This window comes from Tachyglossus aculeatus, chromosome 8 (assembly GCF_015852505.1).
Source record: "Tachyglossus aculeatus isolate mTacAcu1 chromosome 8, mTacAcu1.pri, whole genome shotgun sequence".
NCBI classification, from domain to species: domain Eukaryota; kingdom Metazoa; phylum Chordata; class Mammalia; order Monotremata; family Tachyglossidae; genus Tachyglossus; species Tachyglossus aculeatus.
This window is the reverse complement of record NC_052073.1, coordinates 36969783-36994090: the sequence shown is the minus strand read 5'-3', so window position 1 is coordinate 36994090 and position 24308 is coordinate 36969783. Positions and strand designations below refer to the sequence as shown.

General features: G+C 49.0%; 1 protein-coding gene across 1 annotated transcript; it reads right to left on the bottom strand.

The window, feature by feature from the left end:
* Positions 1-63: 63 nt before the first annotated feature.
* BPIFB3 (BPI fold containing family B member 3) lies at positions 64-24019 on the bottom strand. Its single transcript, XM_038750616.1, has 16 exons — positions 24005-24019; positions 20791-20902; positions 19630-19786; positions 16491-16595; positions 16182-16322; positions 14763-14826; positions 13195-13255; positions 11637-11728; positions 11135-11341; positions 9476-9529; positions 7608-7778; positions 7406-7473; positions 5492-5534; positions 2407-2470; positions 1255-1331; positions 64-310 (listed from the first exon to the last, which is right to left on the bottom strand). The coding sequence occupies exons 1-16, from the start codon at positions 24017-24019 to the stop codon at positions 275-277; spliced, it is 1467 nt and encodes a 488-aa protein (XP_038606544.1). The 3' UTR covers positions 64-274.
* Positions 24020-24308: the final 289 nt, after the last annotated feature.

The window sequence follows — 24308 nt, the reverse complement described above, 5'->3', positions numbered from 1 at the left end:
GGTGAGGAAGACCAGGGGGATGCTAAGGAAGTAAATAAAGCCTTTATTGTTGCATTTTCCTGTCCCAAGCACTCAGAACAGTGCTCTACACACAGTAAGCGCTCAATAAATGCCATTGATTGTGATGGCATCCAAAGTCTTTCATCCCCAGAGCAGGGAGGGCTTGTGAGGGGGCTAAGGGGGAAGATTGGGTGATCAGGATGGGGAAAATGAAGCTTCTGGGGTCTTCTTCCCCCTACCCCCAGCAAGCGAGGAGATGTGGACACACTGTCCTCTAACCACTGGACTGCACTGTCAGCAGCACTGCATTCTGGAAGGGAAAATGGGGAGACATAATAACAATAATAATAATAATAATAATAGCATTTGTTAAGCGCTTACTCTGGGCCAGGCACTGTTCTAAGAGCTAGGGAAGATACAAGCTAATCGGGTTGGACACAGTCCCTGTCCCACATAATAATAATAATAATAGCATTTGTTAAGCGCTTAATCTGGGCCAGACACTGTTCTAAGTGCTAGGGAAGATACAAGATAATCGGGTTGGACACAATCCCTGTCCCACATAATAATAATAATAATAATAGTAATGGTGATGGCATTTGTTAAGCGCTTACTATATGCAAAGCACTGTTCTAAGCGCTGGAGGGGATACAAGGTGATCAGATTGTCCCATGTGGAGCTTATGGTCATAATCTTCATAGTCTCTTAGACTGTGAGCCCACTGTTGGGTAGGGACCGTCTCTATATGTTGCCAACTTGTACTTCCCAAGCGCTTAGTCCAGTGCTCTGCACACAGTAAGCGCTCAATAAATACGATTGAATGAATGAATGAATAATCCTCATTTTACAGAGGAGGGAGCCAAGGCACAGAGAAGTGGAGTGGCTTGCCCAAGGTCACACAGCAGAGGACTGGCAGAGCCGGGATGAGAACCCGTGACTGGTGGTAGTGGCAGTAGTTGTTTGAAGATGGTTGAGGATATTTTATCTTGGGTGATGGAGCGAATCGACTTCCCCCCCACCCTCATTATACCCCCATCCCACCCCCATCCCACCTTCTGGGTTTTTCCTTATAGAATGGGTAGTGCCCACCCCCTCCTCCACGATGATTTATCGGGGTCCCAGGCCCGGCCTGGGCTCGGAGCGGCACAGAATCCCCTTCGCTAAAACGATGGTGACAAGATGGCAGAGAGCGGCTGCCCTCTGGGGTCACGTCACCCCAGCTAAGGGGGTGAAGTGGGCGGAGAAGACCCTTACGTCGATGATGTCCACCGTTGCCCCCGAGAAATTCACGGCCAGAACCCTGGGCAGAGGGATCCCCACTTCTAAGTGTGCTGCAATAAACAAGAGGGAAAAACATTGGAAAACAGGAAACAGCCCCCCATTGCCCCTCTACCTCACACAAACCATCCCTGACTCGGCCCCGGCTTCAAAGCCTTACTGAAGGCCCACCTCCTTCTCCAAGAGGCCTTCCCTGACTGCGCCCTCCTTTCCTCTTCTCCCACTCCCTTCTGTGTCGCCCTGACTTGCTCCCTTTCTTCATCCTCCCTCCCAGCCCATGTCCAGATCGGTCATTTTATTTATTTTTGTTTATGTCTGCCTCTGGCTCTAGACTGTCAGCTCCTTGTGGAGAGGGAATTGCGTCTGTTTATTGTTGCATTGGACTCTCCCAAGCGCTCAGTACAGTGCTCTGCACACAGTAAGTGCTCAATAAGTACTATTGACTGTCCCTACACAACCACCAAAGTCTCCAGGGAAGATCCAGGGTTGGAAACTCTTCCTTCCACTCCCAAACTGGATCCATTCCAGGATTCATCACCCCAGTAGGGAAGGGGAGAGGAGAGAGGGGAAGAAAGGGGAGAGGAAAGGGACTAATAATAAGAATAATAATAATAATAATAATAGTAATAAAAATAATAATGGTATTTCTTATTAATAATAGTAATAATAATAATGGCATTTATTAAGTGCTTACTATGTGCAAAGCACTGTTCTAAGCACTGGGGAGGTTACAAGGTGATCAGGTTGTCCCACGGAGGGCTCACAGTCTACATCCCCATTTTACAGATGAGGTAACTGAGGCCCAGAGAAGTGAAGTGACTTGCCCAAAATCACACAGCTGGCAATTCATGGAGTCAGTATTTGAACCCATGACCTCTGACTCCAAAGCCCGGGCTCTTTTCCACTGAGCCATGCTGCTTCTTAAGCACTTCCTATGTGCCAAGCAGCGTTCTAAGCACTGGGGGGGATACAAGGTGGTCAGGTTGTCCCACGGGGGGCTCACAGTCTTCATCCCCATTTGACAGATGAGGAAACTGAGGCACGTAGAAGTGAAGTGGCTTGCCCAAAGCGAGAGGGGAGGAGAAAGAGGAAGAGGGGAGGGGAGTGGTGGAGTCACGGTGTCCATACCATTGATCTTGGGCACGTAGGAGGTCCTGAAGATGTCACCCAGCCATTCTTCCAGAAGGGATGCCTGAGGAAGAGAAAGAAGAGTCCAGTCCATTTCAGGCCCCACCAGGTCCAAGACACCCCATGGTAACCAGCCCCCCATTTTCCCTGGGAGAGAAATCATCACCACCTCCTCCTCCGCTACTCCCACCATTCTCTTAATAATAATAATGATGGCATTTATTAAGAGCTTACTATGTGCAAAGCACTGTTCTAAGTGCTGCAGAGGTTACAAGGTAATCAGGTTGTCCCACTGGGGTCTCACAGTCTTAATCCCCATTTTACAGATGAGGGAACTGAGGCACAGAGAAGTGAAGTGACTTGCCCGAAGTCGTCACACAGCTGACAATTGGTGGAGCCGGGATTTGAATCCATGGCCTCTGACTCCAAAGCCCGGGCTCTTTCCACTGAGCCATGCCGCTTCTCCAGCCATGCCGTTATTCAGTCAGTCATACATACAGTGCTCTGCACACGGTAAGCGCTCAATAAATACAATTGAATGAATGAATGAATTGAGTGCTTACTGTGTGCAGAGCACTGTACTAAGCACTTGGGAGAGTCCATTCATTCATTCATTCAATCGTATTTATTGAGCGTGTATTGTGTGCCGAGCACTGGACTAAGCACTTGAGAAGTACAAGTTGGCAAAATATAGAGACGGTCCCTACCCAACAACGGGCTCACAGTCTAGAATAGTAGCAATAGTAATAATGGCCTTTATTAAGTGATTACTATGTGCAAAGCACTGTTCTAAGCACTGGGGAGGTTACAAGGTGATCAGGTTGTCCCACGGGAGGCTCAGAGTCTTCATCCCCATTTTCCAGATGAGGGAACTGAGGCCCAGAGAAGTGAAGTGACTTGCCCAAAGTCACCCAGCTGACAAGTGGCACAGCTGGGATTTGAACCCCTGACCTCTGACTCCAAAGCCCAGGCTCTTTCCACTGAGCTACGCCGCTTCTCTACACTAATAAACAGTCACATTCCCTGCCCACAATGGGCTTGCAGGCTAGAGTTGAGGAGATCATGTCTCCCCATCCTCAAATAACCCTCCCTTGACCCCACGGTCCTTCTGGCTATGGCCTCATCTCTTCAACGATTCCTCTCCCTAGTCTTTGAGCGAGTCGTCTCCCCTCACTTCCCCTCCTCCGATTCTCTCCTCGACCCCCTCCGATCTGGTTTCCGTCCCCTTCGCTCCACAGAAACCGCCCTCTCGAAGGTCACCGCTGATCTCTTTCTCTCCATACCCAAGAGCCTCCAATCCAGTCATTCAATCGTATTTATTGAGCGCTTACTGTGTGCAGAACACTGTACTAAGCGCTTGGGAAGTCCAAGTTGGCAACGTATAGAGACGGTCCCTACCCAACAGCAGGCTCACAGTCCATCCTCATCCTCCTCCACCGCTCGGCTGCCTTCGACACTGCGGACCACCTCCTTCTCCTGGAAACTTTATCCATTCCTGGCTTCACTGACACTCTGCAAACAACCTCTGCCCCTTGACCCCCATCCCAATGACAGCACATATAATAATAATAATAATAATAATAATGGTATTTGTTAAGCGCTTACTATGTGCCAAGCACCGCTCTAAGCGCCAGGGGGATACAAGGTGATCAGGTTGTCCCACATGGGGCTCACTATCTTAATCCCCATTTTACAGATCCCCTCCTTCTTTTCCCCCTCCTCCCCCTCCCCATCCCCCCGGCCTTAACTCTTTCCCTTCCCCACAGCACCTGTATATATGTATATATGTTTGTACCTATTTATTACTCTATTTATTTATTTTACTTGTACATATTTATTCTATTTATTTTATTCTGTTAATATGTTTTGTTTTGTTCTCTGTCTCCCCGTTCTAGACTGTGAGCCTGCTGTTGGGTAGGGACCATCTCTATATGTTGCCAACTTGTACTTCCCAAGCGCTTAGTACAGTGCTCTGTACACAGTAAGCGCTCATTATTGTATATAAATCGTATTTATATACGATTGAATGAATGAATGAATATATATATGTTTGTACATATTTATTACTCTATTTATTTTACTTGTACATATTTATTCTATTTATTTTATTCTGTTAGTATGTTTTGTTTTCTTCTCTGTCTCCCCCTTCTAGACTGTGAGCACACTGTTGGGTAGGGACCATCTCTATGTGTTGCCAACTTGGACTTCCCATGCGCTTAGTACAGTGCTCTGCACACAGTAAGTGCTCAATAAATACGATTGAATGAGTGAATGAATAAATATATATATATATGTTTGTACATATTTATTACTCTTTATTTTACTTATACATATTTATTCTATTTATTTTATTTTGTTAATATGTTTTGTTTTGTTCTCTGTCTCCCCCTTCTAGACTGTGAGCCCACTTTTGGGTAGGGACCGTCTCTAGATGTTGCCAACTTGGACTTCCCAAGTGCTTAGTCCAGTGCTCTGCACACAGTAAGCACTCAATAAATACGATTGAATGAATGAATGAATGAATGAAATGAGGGAACTGAGGCCCAGAGAAGTGAAGTGACTTGCCCAAAGTCACCCAGATTTGAACCCATGACCTCTGACTCCAAAGCCCGGGCTCTTTCAACGGAGCCATGCCGCTTCTCCATATACACACACCCCCCACACACACACAACTTGCGCACGCATACACTAGAGAGCAGTGTGGCCTAGTGGCTAGAGCCCGGGCCTGGGAATCAGAAGGACCTGTGTTCTAATCCTGCTCCACCCCTTGTTCGCTGCAGCGTGGCTCAGTGGAAAGAGCCCGGGCTTTGGAGTCAGAGGTCACGGGTTCAAATCCCTGCTCCACCGCATGTCTGCTGTGTGACCTTGGGCAAATCTCTTAACTTCTCTGAGCCTCAGTTACCTCATCTGTAAAATGGGGATTAAGGCTGTGAGCCCCAGGTGGGACAACTTGATCACCTTGTATCCCCCCCAGCGCTTAGAACAGTGCTTTGCACATAGCAAGCGCTTAACAAATGCCGTCATTATTATTATTATTATTATTATTGATTCACACACACACACACACACACAGATATCTACTCACATCAAAAGAGACCTTGTCAGTGGAAGCCAGCTTGGCGGTGAGTCTAGAAAAAACAAAAGAGGCCCTTGGCATTATTTTTCCGACAGGAAAATCCATAAAGTGTCCGCCTCCCTCTTCCCCCCACCCTGCCTGGAATTCTGTCCCTTCCCACCCTCAAATCCACCAGACCATCCCACCCTCCCCATCTTCCAAGCCCTCCTAAAATCCCACCTCTTCCAGACTATAATCTCATCTCTAGACTGTCAGCCCGTTACGAGCTTGGAAAGTGTCTGCAAATTCTGTTAGATTGGACTCAACCGAGCGCTCAGTTCACTGCTCCGCAGTAGAGTTGGTTGCCCTGGAAGGAGTCAGTCTTCCTCCTTCAATGCTTTTTTTTTAATGGTATCTGTTAAGCGCTTACTGTGTGACGGGCCTGTTCTAAGCGCTGTGGGAGTCCCAAGACGATCAGGTTGAACACAGTCCGTGTCCCACGTGGAGCTCAAAATCTTAATCCCAATTTCCAAAGGAGGGAACTGAGGCCCAGGGAAGTGACTTGCCCAAGGTCACACAGAAGGCCGGTGGCAGAGCCGGGATGGGAACCGTTTACTTGTCCATATTTACTATTCTATTTATTTTGTTAATGATGTGCACTTGGCTTTAATTCTATTTGTTCTGATGACTTGACACCCATCCACATGCTTTGTTTTTTCGCCTGTCTCCCCCTTCTAGACTGTGAGCCCGTTGTTGGGTAGGGACCGTCTCTATCTGTTGCCGACTTGTACTTCCCAAGCGCTTAGTACAGTGCTGTGCACACAGTAAGCACTCAATAAATACGATTGAATGAATGAATGAATTTAGCTTTAATTCTATTTGTTCTGACGACTTGACACCCGTCCACATGTTTTGTTTTGTTGTCTGTCTCCCCCTTCTAGACTGTGAGCCCGCTGTTGGGTAGGGACCATCTCCACAAGAAGCAGCGTGGCTCAGTGGACAGAGCCGGGCTTTGGAGTCTGAAGTCATGGGTTCAAATCCCAGCTCTGCCAACCGTCAGCTGTGTGACTTTGGGCAATAATAATAATGATGGCGTTTATTAAGCACTTACTATGTTCAAAGCACTGTTCTAAGTGCTGGGGAGGTTACAAGGTGATCAGGTTGTCCCACAGGGGGGCTCACAGTCTTAATCCCCATTTTACAGATGAGGTAACTGAGGCACGGAGAAGTGAAGTGACTTGCCCAAAGTCACACAGCTGACAATTGGAGGAGCTGGGATATGAACCCATGACCCTTGACTCCAAAGCCGGGGCTTTTTCCACTTAGCCACGCTGCTTCTCTCCGTGCCTCCAGTTACCTTATCTGTAAAATGGGGATTGAGACAGTGAGTCCCCCATGGGGCAACCTGATCACCTTGTAACCTCCCCAGCGCTTAGAACAGTACTTTGCACATAGTAAGCACTTAACAAATACCATTATTTCTAGACTGTGAGCCCATGTTGGGTAGGGACCATCTCTATATGTTGCCAACTTGTACTTCCCAAGCGCTTAGTCCAGTGGTCTGCACACAGTAAGCGCTCAATAAATACGATTGAATGAATGAATTATTATTATTATTATTATTATATGTTGCCGACTTGTACTTCCCAAGCGCTTAGTCAAGTGCTCTGCACACAGTAAGTGCTCAATAAATACGATTGAATGAATGAATTATTATTATTATTATTTTTATATGTTGCCGACTTGTACTTCCCAAGCACTTAGTCAAGTGCTCTGCACACAGTAAGTGCTCAATAAATACGATTGAATGAATAAATGAATGAAAGGTTCTTCTGACTCCCGGGCCCGCTGTAGCTACTAGGCCGCACTGCTTCCCCTGCTGCTTGCTGAACGACAGGCTGATCTTTCAACCCCCCGGGGGTCCCAACTTTCTGGTACAATTACCTTTCCAGGGACAAGGCGATGTGTAACATGGCAGCAGAGGGGCTCAACTGTGCGTTCAACCTGACGTCCTATAATTAGAAGATTGACACAAAAGTCAATCAGCCCCCGCAGCCAGTCCCCTCCAACCCCAAGCTCTAAGACCTGCCCTGGGCCGGTCCCATTCCCATTCCCAAGAAATCCGGAACGTCCACACCGCACATACAGAATCCAGGACGAACAGGGATTCGGCAACTTCGAACTGGGAGCCGGCCAGGACTTCGATGGACACGGGGATGGACACGGTGGCTTTGTCCTTCTCTAGGGTGACTTCGGGGCTCTTCTTGACCCTCAATGTGAGCAGGAGTTTCTGGTCTGGGGGCAAATTCCCCAGAGCCTGTGGGAGGAGAAGTAATAATAACAATAATAATGGCATTTATTAAGCACTTACTATGCGCCAAGCACTGTTCTAAAGCACTGGGGAGGTTACAAGGTGTCCAGGTTGTCCCACGGGGGGCTCACAGTCTTCATCCCCATCTGACAGATGAGGGAACTGAGGCACAGAGAAGTGAAGTGACTTGCCCAAAGTCACACAGCTGACAGGTGGCGGAGCCGGGATTTGAACCCATGACCTCTGACTCCAAAGCCCGGCCTCTTTCCACTGAGCCACGCTGCTTCTCAGTTGGACGGGAGGAGGTTGTTGGCTTCGGGGGCACACAGTAAGTGCTCAATAAATACCCCGGATTGATCGATCTCTAGATTGCAAGCTCGTTGTGAGCAGGGAATGTGTCTGTTTGTGGTTCTATTGGACTCTCCCTAGCGCTTAGCACAGTGCTCTGCACACAGTAAGTACTCAATAAATACGATTGTTTGATAGTTGGTGGAAACATCCCTTGCCCACAATGAGCTTACAGTCAATCAATCAGTGGTATTTACTGAGCGCTTACTGTGCGCAGAAATTGTATTGAGCTCTTGGGAGAGTCTAATATGACAGAGTTGGTAGACACATTCTCTGCCCACTATGAGCTGGCAGTCTAATAATAAAAATAATAATTATAGCCTTTTTTGAGCACTTACTATGTACCAGGCACTGTAATCAATCAGTGATATTGATTGTACTAAGCGCTTGGGAGAGTCCAATATGACATAGTTGGTAGACACATTCCCTGCCCACAAGGAGCTGACAACCCAGAGTAGGAGACAAACATAATAATAATAATAATGGTATTTGTTAAGCGCTTACTATGTGCAAAGCACTGTTCTAAGCACTGGGGAGGTTACAAGGTGATCAGGTTGTCCCACGGGGGGCTCACAGTTTTAATCCCCATTTTACAGTTGAGGGAACTGAGGCACAGAGAAGGGAAGTGACTTGCCCAAAGTCACACAGCTGACAGTTGGTGGAGCCGGGATTTGAACCCATGACCTCTGCCTCCAAAGCCCGGGCTCTTTCCACTGAGCCACGCTGCTTCTCATGAATATATGTATAGACATAGACATAGAATAGACATGAATATAAATGAATAAGAGATGAATCAGTACACAAGTGGTGTGGGGCTGGGGGGTCGCGAATTAAGGGGGCAAATCAGGGCGACGCAGAAAGGAGTGGGAGATGAGGAAATGAGGGCGTAATCAGGGAAGGCCTCTTGGAGGAGGAGACGGGCTTGCAATAAGGCTTGGAAGAAGGAGGAGAGCAATTGTCAGTCAGATATGAGGAGGGAGAGCATTCCAGGCCAGAAGGTCTGCAGAGGTCTTTCAGTTCATAATAATAATAATAATACTGGCATTTATTAAGCGCTTACTATGTGCAAAGCACTGTTCTAAGCGCTGGAGAGGTTATGAGGTGAGCAGGTTGTCCCCCGGGGGGCTCACAGTCTTCATCTCCATTTTACAGATGAGGTCACTGAGGCCCAGAGAAATGAAGTGACTTGCCCAAAATCACCCAGCTGACAATTGGCGGAGTCGGGATTTGAACCCATGACCTCTGACTCCAAAGCCACTGAGCCACGCTGCTTCCCCCGGCCTAGAAATTTTCCGGGAGAGGGTCTGCAGGGGTGACGGAAGATCTGGAGGGGAGTTAGAGGAAGGGTCACTAACTTCAGGAATCGCGGAGGCCAGAGCGGTGGTGGTCAGAGCAATTCGGCTGGGAACCTGTAGGGATGATAATAGTGGTATTCAGTAAGTACTTTCTATGTAGGAGGCACTGTTCTAAACGCTGGGGGAGATACAAGGCAAACCGATTAGACGCAGCCCTTGTCCCACATGGGGCTCGCCGTCTTCATCCCCATTTTACAGACGAAGGAACTGAGGCACAGAGAAGCGAAATGACTTGCCCAAGGTCACACAGCAGACAGGGATTAGAGCCCAGGCCCTTCTGACCCCCGGGCCTGTGCTTTTGTCACTATGCCACGCTGCCTCTCTACCACGGTCGTATTTATTGAGCGCTTACTGTGTGCAGAGTATTGAGCATTGAGTAGTATTGAGTGGTAAAGTCTGGTAGAGGCAGGCAGGGACTTTCAGAGAGGATATATGCTCCCCCTGATAGTAATAAAAATAATACTTTTAATGTTATTATTAATAAAAAATGACAGCAATAGCATTTATGAAGCCCGGCCAACCTGCTTGACTGTGGACTAGATAGGGAAGCAGTGTGGCTCAGTGGAAAGAGCACAGGCTTTGGAGTCAGAGGTCATGGGTTCAAATCCACTGTCAGCTGTGACTTTGGGCAAGTCACTTAACTCCTCTGTGCCTCAGTTACCTCATCTGTAAAATGGGGATTAAGACTGTGAGTGCCCCGTGGGACTACCTGATTGCCTTGTAACCTCCCCAGTGCTTAGAACAGTGCCTTGCACATAGTAAGCACTTAATAAATGTTATCATTATTATTATTATTAGATCTGGGATGATGAGATAAGACACGATCTCTGTCCAACGCGAGGCTGAAGTCTGCCTTTCCCCAATTCACAGACGACAAAGTCTCCGGAGAGGGTAAATAATAATAAATAATAATAATAGCATTTGTTAAGCGCTTACTATGTGCCAAGCACTGTTCTTAGCGCTGGGGAGTTTACAAGGTGATCAGGTTGTCCCACGTGGGGCTCACAGTCTGGGATAGATGCAAGGTGATCAGGTTGTCCCACGTGGGGCTCACAGTCTTCATCCCCATTTTCCAGATGAGGGAACTGAGGCCCAGAGAAGTGAAGTGGCTTGCCCAAAGTCACCCAGCTGATAAGTGGCAGAGTCGGAATTAGAATCCACGACCTTTGACTCCAAAGGCCGGGCTCTCTCCACCGAGCCACGCTGCTTCTCTACTGATGGAGAAATATCACTGATGGATTGATTGTTAATAATAATAATGGCATTTATTAAGCGCTTACTATGTGCAGAGCACTGTTCTAAGCGCTGGGGAGGTTGCAAGGTGATCAGGTTGTCCCACGGGGGGCTCCCAGTCTTAATCCCCATTTTCCAGATGAGGGAACTGAGGCCCAGAGAAGTGAAGTGACTTGCCCCAAGTCATACAGCTGACATTTGGCAGAGCTGGGAACCCTTGACCTTTGACTCCAAAGGCCGGCCTCTTTCCACTGAGCCACACTGCTTCTCAGATTGTTGTGGGCAGGGAGCGTGTCTCCCAACTCTGATGCATCGGGCTCTCCCAAGCGCTCAGTCCAGTGCTCTGCACATAGTGAGCGCTCAGCAAATACCAGAAAGGATGAGGAATTGGGCCGGCCCGGAGTTCTAAATCCTCAGACGACCTACCAAGTCTTCGTTGATGTCCAGGTTGAGGGCCCCGTTCGACTGGAGGAGGGTGAAGACGGCGGAGAAGAGGTAGACAGGGACGGTCACCTGAGATGTGTGGTCCTCTTTTGGGGGGAGAGAGACGGGCTCGGGGGTCTCGGTGGGTTCCGAGGCCTCGTGGGGCTGGGGAAGATCGATCAAATCCCCCGCCACGTTCCTGACGATGGGCTGGAGGGGAAAGAGAGGTGGGATCTTTCCCCTGGACCCCCCTCCGAACCGGTTGCCAGAATCGGCCTCCCCCGTGGACCACGGCGGGGTTGCTAGGCAACGAGGGCCGTCGCTAAGGGAGACCGAAGCATCCCGAGCATCTTTGTCTCCTTCTCCCAGGGAGGCTCTGGTTCAGCCGGGCCACCCCAGCCCCCTTTTCCAACGCTCGTGGGAAAAGTGGAAGTCTCCCGGGGGGCAGGGGGGGCTCACGTGGACCCCCCCGGGATGAGTAGGAGGGGGCTGAGCCGGGACGGACCGAGATGTCCAGTTCGATGTACTGGTCCTGGATTAGGGGGATGGCGGCCACGGTGAATTCCACACTCCCCAGGGCCCCCATCGGCACCAAACCTAGAGGGAAACTCAGAGAAATCAATCAATCAATCAATCAATCGTATTTATTGAGCGCTTCCTGTGTGCAGAGCACTGGACTAAGCGCTTGGGAAGTACAAGTTGGCAACATAGAGAGACGGTCCCTACCCAACAGTGGGCTCACAGTCTAGGAGGGGGAGACAGAACAAAACAAAACATACTAACAAAATAAAATAAAATAAAATAAAATAAAAAATAAAACTGCCCCCCTGCCCCCCGACACCCCCCCCCCCAGTGCTCCCACCAGCTGCTCCCGCTCCCGGGACTGGCTACAGTGCTCCGCCAGCCGCTGCTATTCCAGGACTGGCTCAGTGGAAAGAGCCCGGGCTTTGGAGTCAGAGGCCATGGGTTCAAATCCCACCTCCACCAATTGTCAGCTGTGTGACTGTGGGCAAGTCACTTCACTTCTCGGTGCCTCACTTACCTCATCTGTAAAATAGGGATTAAGATCGTGAGCCCCACGTGGGACAACCTGCTCACCTTGTATTCCCCCAGTGCTTAGAGCAGTGCTTGGCACATAGTAAGTGCTTAACAAATACCATCATTATTATTAACTTCTCTGTGCCTCAGTTACCTCACCTGTCAAATGGGGATGAAGACTGTGAGCATCACGTGGGACAACCTAATCACCTTGTATCCCCCCAGCGCTTAGAACAGTGCTTTTCACATAGTAAGCGCTTAATAAATACCATTATTATTATTATTATTAACTTCTCTGTGCCTCAGTTACCTCATCTGTCAAATGGGGATGAAGACTGTGAGCATCACGTGGGACAACCTAATCACCTTATATCCACCCCAGCGCTTAGAACAGTGCTTTGCACGTAGGAAGTGCTTAACAAATACCATCATCATTATTATTATTACAGTCCTCTGATGGCTCGGTAGTGAGAGCACCAGCCTGGGAGTCAGAAAGTCAAGGGTTCTAATCCTGCTGTGTGACCTTGGGCAAGTCACTTCACTTCTCCGGGCCTCCGTTGCCTCATCTGTAAAATGGGGACTAAGAGGGTGAGATTTTGTTGGACAGGGACTGTGTCCAACCTAACTTGTATCTACCCCAGCGCTTAGAACAGTGCTTGGCACATAGTAAGCGCTTACCCATGTATCATAATAATTATTATTATTACTCCTAGCTCTGGACTGGATATAATGTTCCATCCTGCTGCTCCGACCTCAGAACTGGACCAGCTGCTCTTACCCCAGGACTAGGCCAAGTGGGTTCTGGGTTCTAATCCCCTCCCCGCCACTCGTCTGCTGGGTGACCTTGGGCAAGTCACTTAACCTCTCTGACACGCAGGGTCGGATCATGGGGGATTCAAACCCTGCCTTCCCTCCCCCACAGATGGCGGACGACAGGGACTGCGACAGATCTGATCGTAGCGTGTCCAGCACAGTGCTTAGCACAGCGCTGGGTGCCTAGTGAGCACCCAAAGGGAACCACTTACAGAGAACAGCCCCCAGCAACTCGTTCACAACGCTCAGGGCACTGTCCACCACCGGACACAGCTGCGGGAGAGAAGAGGGAAAATCTATCTGTCCAAGTTTTGGGGGTCACTGGGGAGGTGCGGAGAGGAGGTGGGAGGCCCCCAAACCACTCCAATTCATTCATTCATTCATTCAATCGCATTTATTGAGCGCTCACTGTGTGCAGAGCACTGGACTAAGCGCTTGGGAACTCCCAAGTCGGCAACCTCTAGAGACGGTCCCTATCCAACAACAGTCGAGAAGGGGGAGACGGACGGCAAAACAAAACACGTGGACGGGTGTCAAGTCATCAGAATAAATAGAAATAAAGCTGGATGCACCTCATTAGCAAAATAAAGAGAATAGTAAATATGGACAAGGAAAATAAATAGAGTTATAAATCTGTACAGACATATAGACAGGTGCTGTGGGGAGGGGAAGGAGGTAGGGCGGAGGGAATGGGAAGGAGGAGAGGAAAAAGGGGGCTCAGTTTGGGATGACCTGCGGAACAATTTCATCCAACTCCCCCGGGGGGCCGGGGGCTGGGTCACCCAGTAATCAATCAATCAATCGTATTTATTGAGCGCTTACTATGTGCAGAGCACTGTACTAAGCGCTTGGGAAGTACAAATTGGCAACACATAGAGACAGTCCCTACCCAACAGTGGGCTCACAGTACAGCTGCTGCTCTCCGGTCCGCGACTTTCCCAGCGTTTAGCACAGTGCTTGGACGTTAGCCCTTCAGCTCTTGAGAAACCCAACTGCTGCTCCTACTACTACTAATAATAGCATTTGTTAAGCGCTTACTATGTGCCAAGCACCGTTCTAAGCGCTGGGGAAGATGCGAGATAGGTTGTCCCACGTGGGGCTCACAGTCTTCACACCCATTTTACAGATGAGGGAACTGAGGCCCAGAGAAGTGAAGTGACTTGCCCAGAGTCACGCAGCTGACACGTGGCGGAGCCGGAATTAGAACCCACGACCTCTGGGTCCCAAGCCCAGGCTCTTTCCACTAAACCACCCTGCTTCTCCCGCTGTTATTGTTACTACTAGGGGCTTCAGCCCGGGCCCGGGAGTCAGGAGGTCATGGGTTCTAATCCCGCCTCTGCCACTCTTGTCTGCTGGGTGACCTTGGGCAAGTCACTTCACTTCTCTGGGCCTCAGTTCCTTCATCTGGAAAATGGGGATGGAGACTGTGAGCCCCGCGTGGGACAGGGACTGTGTCCAACCCGATTTGCTCGAATCCAATCAATCAATCAATCGTATTTATTGAGCGCTTACTGTGTGCAGAGCACTGTACTAAGCGCTTAATCCACCCCAGCGCTTAGTACACTATCACTACTGCTACAGCTACTGGATGTGAATTTTTCATGACTGTCTTCCCGATTTAAGTGGGAGCTTTCTGGGGGCAGGGAACCAGGCTGATTTTGGGGGTGAACTTTCCAAGGCACTTAGTATAGTGCAGGGTACTCAGTAGATGCTCAATAAAAACTGGTATTACTCCTACTGCTAACTTCAGGGCTTTAGGTGCACAGGTGGGGAAACTCACCAGTCTAGGAAGAACTTGGAAGAGTGTGTGTTCCACTAATTTCAGCACAGGATAAGGAACCAGTCTGGATCCAAGCAAAATAGGCATTGAATTTTATTTTTATTATTATTATTATTATTATTATTATTATTATTATTATTAGCACCCCAAAAGTGACGGAGACCCAAGGAAGAGGCAGGATGGAGAGAAAATGTTTGATTCTTTGATTCTCTCTTCCTTTTTTTTAAATGATATTTGTTAAGCGCTGACTACGTGCCAGGCACTGTACTAAGTGTTAGGGGAGAAAAGATTTAACCAGGTCGGACACAGTCTCTGTCCCATGTGGGGCTCACGGTCGAAGGAGGAGGCAGAACAGAGAAGCAGCGTGGCTCAGTGGAAAGAGCCCGGGCTTTGGAGTCAGAGGTCCTGGGTTCAAATCCCGGCTCTGCCCATTGTCAGCTGGGTGACTTTGGGCAAGTCACTTCACTTCTCTGGGCCTCAGTTCCCTCATCTGGAAATTGGGGATGAAGACTGCGAGCCCCCCGTGGGACACCCTGATCACCTTGTAACCTCCCCAGCGCTTAGAACAGTGCTTGGCACATAGTCAGCGCTTAATAAATGCCATCACTATTATTATTATGGGGATGAAGACTGTGAGCCCCCCGTGGGACAACCTGATCACCTTGTCACCTCCCCAGCGCTTAGAACAGTGCTTTGCACATAGTAAGCGCTTAATAAATGCCATTATTATTATTATTATTAACAGGAAGAGGTTATTCCGGTGAGTTGGATGACTCCAAGTATTTCACAAGCAATTGGGTAGAGGACCAGACAGGTTCAGTGCTTAGCTCGAGGTCACACATCACCAGGTGGGGGGGGGCTGAGGGTTCGAGGGGTGGGCTGGATTGGGCCAATCAATCCATCAATCAATAGTATTTATTGAGCGCTTACTGTGTGCAGAGCACTGTACTAAGCGCTGGGGAAGTACAAACTGGCAACATATAGAGATGGTCCCTACCCAACAGTGGGCTCACAGTCTAGAAGAGACTGAAGAGAAGAGCCAGAGAAGCAACATGCCCTCGTGGGTAGATCCCGAGTCTGGGAGTCAGAAGGACCTGGGTTCGAATCCCGCTCTGCCACCTGTCTGAAGTGTGACCTTAGGCAAGTCACTTCCCTTCTCTGGGCCTCAGTTCCCTCATCTGGAAAATGGGGATGGAGGCTGTGAGCCCCACGTGGGGCAGGGACCGTGTCCAACGCGATTTGCTTGTACCCACCCCAGCGTTTAGTACAGTGCCGAGCACATAGTAAGCGCTTAATGAATATCATCATTGTTATGGACAGAGGATGGGCTGGGGAGGTCCCGGGGGTGGGTCGGGGGTGGATTGGGGGTCCCGGAGGTGATTCCCCCACAGGCCACGTCCCCTGGAGCGTGATACATACCCAGAGAAGATGGAAATGTGTCCCAAGAGAGTCCCGCAGCTCTTCAGGACCAGAATGGGGGTCCCCATCTCGCTCACGCCCAGGGCCAGTTTGGAGGACACGTTCACCTCGACGCCCAGCTGGAGCAGACCCCCCAGGGGCCTGGGCCCCCATCCCCGTCCTCAGCCTTCATCCCAAAATCTAACCTCAATCCCTCCCGCTGCAAGCGCTGCCCGTTCTTGCCAGGAGCTGGGCTCGGGACCCAGGCCGACCCGCCAGGAGCTCATCCCGGGGACCCCCGGGGTCCCACCCCCCTCACCCCCAACTCACCCGCCTCCATTCAACCCCACTTTGGTCTCTAGGTTGAGGCGGATTCCAATTCCGGGCAGCAGTTTCAGAGATATTTTGGGAAGAACCAGCTCTTCAATCTTCAAACTGTGGGTTGGGGAGGAGTCCAAAAAGTCGCACCCCAAAAGTGGAGGAGACAGGATGAAGGGGGCCCAAAAATGTCACCCCAAAAGTGAAGGAGACACAAGGAGGAGACAGAAGGAGAGCGTTCAGTTCTTTCACTCTTTTTTTAGTGGTATCTTAATAATAATAATAATAATAATAATAATAATAATAATGGCATTTATTAAGCGCTTACTATGTGCAAAGCACTGTTCTATCTTCTTTGTTTGCTTTTTATGACATTTGTTCAGTTTTCATTATGTGCCAGGCACTGTACTGAGCACTGGGGGAGATGTGAGCTAATTTTGGCATAGTGCTTGACTCCTCTCTCGCATTCATTCATTCATTCATTCAATCGTATTTATTGAGCGCTTACTGTGTGCAGAGCACTGGACTAAGCGCTTGGGAAGCACAAGTTGGCAACCTATAGAGACGGTCCCTACCCAACAGCGGGCTCAAAGTCTAGAAGGGGGAGTCAGAGAACAAAACAAAACATATTAACAAAATAAAATAAATAGAATAAATATGTACAAGTAAAATAAATAGAGTAATAAATAGGTACAAACATATATACATATATACAGGTGCTGTGGGGAAGGGAAGGAGGTAAGGCAGGGGGGATGGAGAGCATTCGATTGTATTTATTAATTATAATAATGATAATAATGGCGTTTATTAAGCACTTACTATGTGCAAAGCACTGTTCTAAGTGCTGGGGAGTTTACAAGGTTATCAGGTTGTGGGGCTCACAGTCTTAATCTCCACTTTAAAGATGAGGTAACTGAGGCCCAGAGAAGTGAAGTGGCCACGGTCATACAGCTGACAAGTGGCAGAACCGGGATTTGAACCGATGACCTCTGACTCCAAAGCCTGTGCTCTTTCCACCAAGCCATGCTGTGCTTACTGTGTGCAGAGCACCGTACTAAGCGCTTGGAAAGTACAATTCAGCAATAAAGAGAGACACTCCCTGCCCACAACAGGCTTTCCCTTCAAGGCCCTACTGAGAGCTCACCTCCTCCAGGAGGCCTTCCCACACTGAGCCCCTTCCTTCCTCCCCACCTCGTCCCCCTCTCCATCCCCTCCATCTTACCTCCTTCCCTTCCCCACTGTACCTGGATATATGTATATATGTTTGTACATATTTATTACTCTATTTATTTATTTATTTATTTATTTTACTTGTACCTATCTATTCTATTTATTTTATTTTATTAGTATGTTTGATTTTGTTCTCTGTCTCCCCCTTTTATACAGTGAGCCTACTGTTGGGTAGGGACTGTCTCTATATGTTGCCAACTTGTACTTCCCAAGCACTTAATACAGTGCTCTGCACACGGTAAGCGCTCAATAAATATGATTGATTGATTGATTGGACCACCCTCCCTCCTCAAATCCCACAGCCAACGATTCTCTGCCCCCATTCGAAGCCTTACTGAAGGCCCATCTCCTCCTCCCAGAGGCCTTCCCAGCCTAAGCCCTCCTTTAATAATAATAATAATAATGGCATTTATTAAGTGCTTTCTATCTGCAAAGCACTGTTCTAAGCGCTGGGGAGGTTACAAGGTGATCAGGTTGTCCCATGGTGGGGCTCACGGTCTTCATCCCCATTTTCCAGATGAGGGAACTGAGGCCCAGAGACGTTGCCCAAAGTCACACAGATGACAATTGGCAGGGGCGGGATTGGAACCCATGACCTCTGACTCCAAAGCCCGGGCTCTTTCCACTGTGCCACGCTGCTTCTCTAATGACTGGCCCAAGGTCACACGGCACACAAGTGGCGGAGCCGGGATGAGAACCCGGATCGTTTTCCTTCCCAGGCCTGCCTTCTACAGATTGACTAAGTGCTCAGTAACGGACGGGAGGCAGGGAGGTCAGAGAGGTGGTTGATACAGTCACAATCAAGGTGGGAGAGGATTAGCTGAGGGAACTGTTTGGATGGAGGGGAAAGGATGGATTTTAGTGATGCGATGTCGATCTGACGGGATTTAATGATGGATTGAATTTGTGATGTCTGTCTCCCCCCTTTCCTTTCCTCTTCTCCCACTCCCTTCTGCCTTGCCGTGACCTGTTTTTTTGATTCATCCCCAGTCCCAGACCATAGCTCTTGCACCCTGTAAACGCTCAATAAGTATGATTCATTCATTCAGTCGCATTTATTGAGCGCTTACTGTGTGCAGAGCACTGTACTAAGCGCTTGGGAAGTACAAGTTGGGAACATATAGAGACGGCCCCTACCCAACAGTGGGCTCACAGTATGATTGACTAACTCTCATATATTGGACTCTCCCAAGCATGCTCTGCACAGAACAAGCGCTCAATAAACAGGCTTGACCGACTGACTGACTCTATATGTTGCCAACTTGTAATGAGGGCATTTTATTAAACGCTTACTACGTGCAAAGCACTGTTCTAAGCGCTGGGGAGGTTCCAAGGTGATCAGGTTGCCCCATGTGGGGCTTACAGTCTTAATCCCCATTTTACAGATGAGGTAACTGAGGCCCAGAGAAGTGAAGTGACTTGCGCAGAGTCACCCAGCTAACAACTGGCGGAGCCGGGGTTTGAACCCAAGACCTCCGACTCCAAAGCCCGTGCTCTTTTCCACTGAGCTATTTCCAACTTGTACTTCCCAATCGCTTAGTACAGAGCTCTGCACACAGTAAGCGCTCAACAATAATAATAATAATGATGGCATTTGTTAAGCGCTTACTATGTGCAAGGCACTGTTCTAAGCTCAGTAAATGCGATTGAATGAATGAATGAATATTGTCAATCAATCAATCGTATTTATTGAGCACTTACTGTGTGCAGAGCACTGTACTAAGCGCTTGGGAAGTACAAGTTGGCAACATATAGAGACAGTCCCTACCCAACCCCCGTGAGTTTAGTCCAGTGCCCGGCATGCCCGAAGCACTCGGTAAATGCGATTGACTAACTCTGTTATACTGGACTCTCCAAGCGCTCAGCACAGCGCTCTGCTCACAGCAGGCGCTCAGTAAATAAGACCAATGGACGAACTGACCCGGAGAGGTTTTCCAGAACCTCAAACAGGCCCCCGGTGCTGAGGAGACCTCCGCCTCCCAAGATGCCGTTGCTTCCGATCAACCCCGAATTCACCGATGTCACAGTCCCCAGGACTCCCTGAAGAAGGGGTCCCTCCACCAGGGAATTCTGGATGGCTGAAATGAGGGATACAGAGAATTAATCCCCCCCCCGGACCCCCCAACAACCCCACCATGAAATCCCCCTGGATGCTTCTCTCCTACCCATCAACCGACCGATCGCTGGTATAATAATAATAAATTGTGGTATTTTTTTACGACATTTGTTAAGCACCTACTACATGCAAAGAGCACTGTTTTAGGCGCTGGGGGGGATACAAGGCGATCAGGTTGTCCCGCGTGGGGCTCACAGTTTTCATCCCCATTTTCCAGATGACGTAGCTGAGGCTCAGAGAAGTTACCCAAGGTCACACGGCAGACACGCGGTGGAGCTGGGATTCGAACTCATGACCTCTGACTCCAAAGCCCGGGTTCTTTCCACTGAGCCATTATTTGTGAAGTGCTTGCTATGTACGAAGCACTATGCTAAGAGCTGGGGGAGATGCAAGCTAATCGGGTTGGGCTCAGGGTCTTAATCCCCATTTTACAGGTGGGGTGAGTGAGGCATGGAGAATGATAATGATGAGGATACTAATAATTGTGCTATTAGTTAAGCGCTTCCTCTGGGACAGGCACCGTTCGAAGAGCTGGGGGAGATACATGGTAATCGGGTTGGACACAGCCCCTGTCCCACGTGGGGTTCACAGTCTTCACCCCCATTTTACAGGTGAGGTAACTGAGGCACAGAGAATAATTATAATAACTGTGGTATTTGTGAAGCGCTTACTTCTAGGCGCTCGAGTAGATTAAAGGTAATCAAGTAAGATAAAAGGTTTCCCGATGAGGGAACCAAGGCCCAGAGAATAATCATAATGATGATGATGGTATTTGTTAAGCGCTTACTATGTACCAAGCGCTGTTCTAAGCGCTGGGGGAGATACGAGGTCGTCAGGTTGCCCCACGTGAGGCTCACAGTCTTCATCCCCATTTTACAGATGAGGCAACTGAGGCACAGAGAAGTGAGGTGACCTGGCCAAGGTCACGCAGCAGACTAGGGTTGGGGGGAGCCTGGAAACCCTCACCCTTTTCTAATTCATCTTTATCGAGCCGAGCGACGCTTCCTACGGTCTCCAGGAGCCCGTGAGAGGGAGAGAGGAGGCCGCAGAAGCAGACGATGAACCAGATTCTCCCCATCTTCCACTAGGGCACCTGTGAAGAAGACCCATCAGTCCATCAGTGGTATGTACTGAGCGCTTAGTCGATCTGTACAGTGCTTTGCACATAGTAAGCGCTTAATAAATGCCATTATTATTATTATCTGTAGAACGCAGGCCTAGGAGTCCGAACGACCTGGGTTCTCATCCCAGCTCCGCCACATCTGTGCTGTGTGACCCTGGGCGAGTCATTAGCGAAGCAGCGTGGCTCAGTGGAAAGAGCCCGGGCTTGGGAGTCAGAGGTTATGGGTTCTAATTCCGGCTCCGCCGCTTGTCAGCTGGGTGACTTTGGGCAAGTCACTTCACTTCTCTGGGCCTCAGTTCCCTCATCTGGAAAATGGGGATTGACTGTGAGCTCCATGTGGGACAACCTGATCACCTTGTATCCCGCCTAGCGCTTAGAACAGTATTTTGCACATAGTAAGTGCTTAACAAATGTCATTATTATTATTATTTCACTTCTCTGGGCCTCAGTTCCCTCATCTGGAAAATGGGGGTTGACTGTGAGCCCCATGTGGGACAACCTGATCACCTTGTATCCTGCCTAGCGCTTAGAACAGTGTTTTGCACATAGTAAGTGCTTAACAAATGTCATTATTATTATTATTTCACTTCTCTGGGCCTCAGTTTCCTCATCTGGAAAACGGGAATTAAGACTGTGAGCCCCATGTGGGACAGGGACTGTGCTTTGTATTCCCCTCCCTGAGCTTCGTATAGTGTCTGACACCTAGGAAGCGCTTAATACATGCCACCCTTCATTACGTCCCACATGGGGCTCACGGTCTTAATCCCCGTGATGGAACCGAGGCCCAGAGAAGCGAAGTGACTGGCCCGAGGTCACACAGCAGACTAGTGTCTAAGTGTCCAGGATTAGAACCCAGATCCTTCCGGCTCCCAGCGCCCGGGCTCTACCCATTAGGCCCCCCTGCCTTCCTCCTCCAGCCTCCACAAGACTGTCAGCTCCTGGTGGACAGGGATTGTGTCTTTTTATTGTTACACTGTACTCTCCCAGGCGCTTAGCACAGTGCTCTGCAGGCACTCCACAAATAAGGCCGAATGAAAGGAAGGGCCTGCCAACCCCGCGTCCTCTGTTTCCCATCTTTCAACGCAACCAACAACATTCCCATTTACGGACGGGGAAACTGAGTCTCCCAACACCCGGACACCTGATCTGGCAAAACTCAACTTACCAGGACTGCGGTCCTAACGATCTTTAATTTTCCGCAGCTGCTGCTTCCGAAGGAAAACTCCCAGTCGTGCCCCTTATGTACCCAACCCTCCGAGAGGAGGAGGGAAGGAAGTGTCAAAGGAGACTCAGGGGGAAGACCCCCTTCGGAGCGGGGTGTCGGAAGAAAATTGCGGTTTCTGGCCCCATCCCACCAAACCATTTCCTCCTGGGGAGCGATGGAGGGGATCGATATCGGATAAGGAATTACGGGGATTGGAAATGGGCGTCGTGACGACTGTCAAGAAGCCGTCTTAGAAGGAAGCCACAAAGGGTCTTAGCCTTAGCTTACTGTCAAGATGAGTCTCATTCCCTTCTCGGCGTAGGGATAAAGCCAATTTTTTTTTTGGTATTCATTCATTCAGTCGTATTTATTGGGCCCTTACTGTGTGCAGAGCACTGTACTGAGCGCTTGGGAAGTCCAAGTTGGCAACATATAGAGACGGTCCCTACCCAACAGCAGGGTCACAGTCTAGACAGGGGAGACAGACAACAAAACATATTAACAAAATAAAATATAAAATAAAAGTATTTGTTAAGCGCTTACTAAGTGCCAGGCACTGTACTAAGAGCTGGGGGAGACACAAGATAATTGGGTTGGATATAGTCCCTGTCCCACTTGGGGTTCACAGCTTGGCTCAGTGGAAAGAGCCCGGGCTTGGGAGGCCGAGGTTGTGAGTTCTAATCCCGGCTCCGCCCCTTGTCAGCTGTGTGTCTTTGGGCAAGTCACTTCACTTCTCTGGGCCTCAGTTCCCTCATCTGGAAAATGGGGATGAAGACTGTGAGCCCCACGTGGGAAAACCTGATCACCTTGTAACCTCCACAGAGCTTAGAACAGTGCTTTGCACATAATAAGCGCTTAATAAATGCCATCATTATTGTTATTATTATTATTGTCAGCTGTGTGACTTTGGGCAAGTCACCTCACTTCTCTGGGCCTCAGTGACCTCATCTGTAAAATGGGGATTAAGACTGTGAGCCCCCGTGGGACAACCTGATCACCTTGTAACCGCCCCAGCACTTAGAGCAGTGCTTGGCACATAGTAAGCGCTTAACAAATACCAACATTATTATTATTATTATTCTCTGGACCTCAGTGACCTCATCTGTCAAATGGGGATGAAGACTGTGAGCCCCCCGTGGGACAACCTGATCACCTTGGATCCCCCCCAGTGCTTAAAACAGTGCTTTGCATTCATTCATTCATTCATTCATTCAATCGTATTTATTGAGTGCTTCCTACGTGCAGAGCACTGTACTAAGCGCTTGGGAAGTCCAAGTTGGCAACATCTAGGGACGGTCCCTACCCAACAACGGGCTCACAGTCTAGAAGGGGGAGACAGACAACAAAACAAAGCATATTAACAAAATAAAATAAATAGAATAGTAAATATGTGCAGGTAAAATAAATAGAGTAATAAATCTATACAAACATATATCCAGGTTTTGTGGGGAGGGGAAGGAGGTAGGGCGGGGGGGATGGGGAGCGTGGCTCGGTGGAAAGAGCCCGGGCTTGGAAGTCAGAGGTCATGGGTTCAAATCCCGGCTCTGCCACTTGTCAGCTGGGTGACTTTGCGCAAGTCACTTCACTTCTCTGAGCCTCAGTTGCCTCATCTGTAAAATGGGGATTAAGATTGTGAGCCCCAAGTGGGACAACCTGATCACCTTGTATCCCCCCAGCGCTTAGAACAGTGCTTGGCACATAGTAAGCGCTTAACAAATGCCATTATTATTATTGTTATTATTATTATTATTATTATTATTATTATTGGACTCCCCCAAGTGCTCAGTGGAGTGTTCTCCACACAGCAGGAAGTCAATAAATGCTATTGATTGATGGACTGGAAACTCCTTGACGAGGGCAGGGATCATGTCTACTGTCTATTGGACTCCCCCAAGTGCTCAGTAGAGTGTTCTCCACACAGCAGGAAGTCAATAAACGCTATTGATTGATGGACTGGAAACTCCTTGATGAGGGCAGGGATCACGTCTACTGTCTATTGGACTCCCCCAAGTGCTCAGTAGAGTGTTCTCCACACAGCAGGAAGTCAATAAACGCTATTGATTGATGGACTGGAAATTCCTTGACGAGGGCAGGGATCCTGTCTTCTAACTCCATTGAATTCACCCAAGCGCTTAGCACAGCACTCTGCACCGATTG

Bases quoted from the DNA above. Each gene is read 5' to 3' on its own strand.
- BPIFB3 (XM_038750616.1), bottom strand. The intron at 19,787-20,790 runs GTGAGGGTTTCC...CCCTCATTTCAG, and splicing joins TAAAGATGAATTAGAAAAGG to CCATCCAGAATTCCCTGGTG. The intron at 11,729-13,194 runs GTAAGTGGTTCC...GTTTCCCTCTAG, and splicing joins GTTGCTGGGGGCTGTTCTCT to GTTTGGTGCCGATGGGGGCC.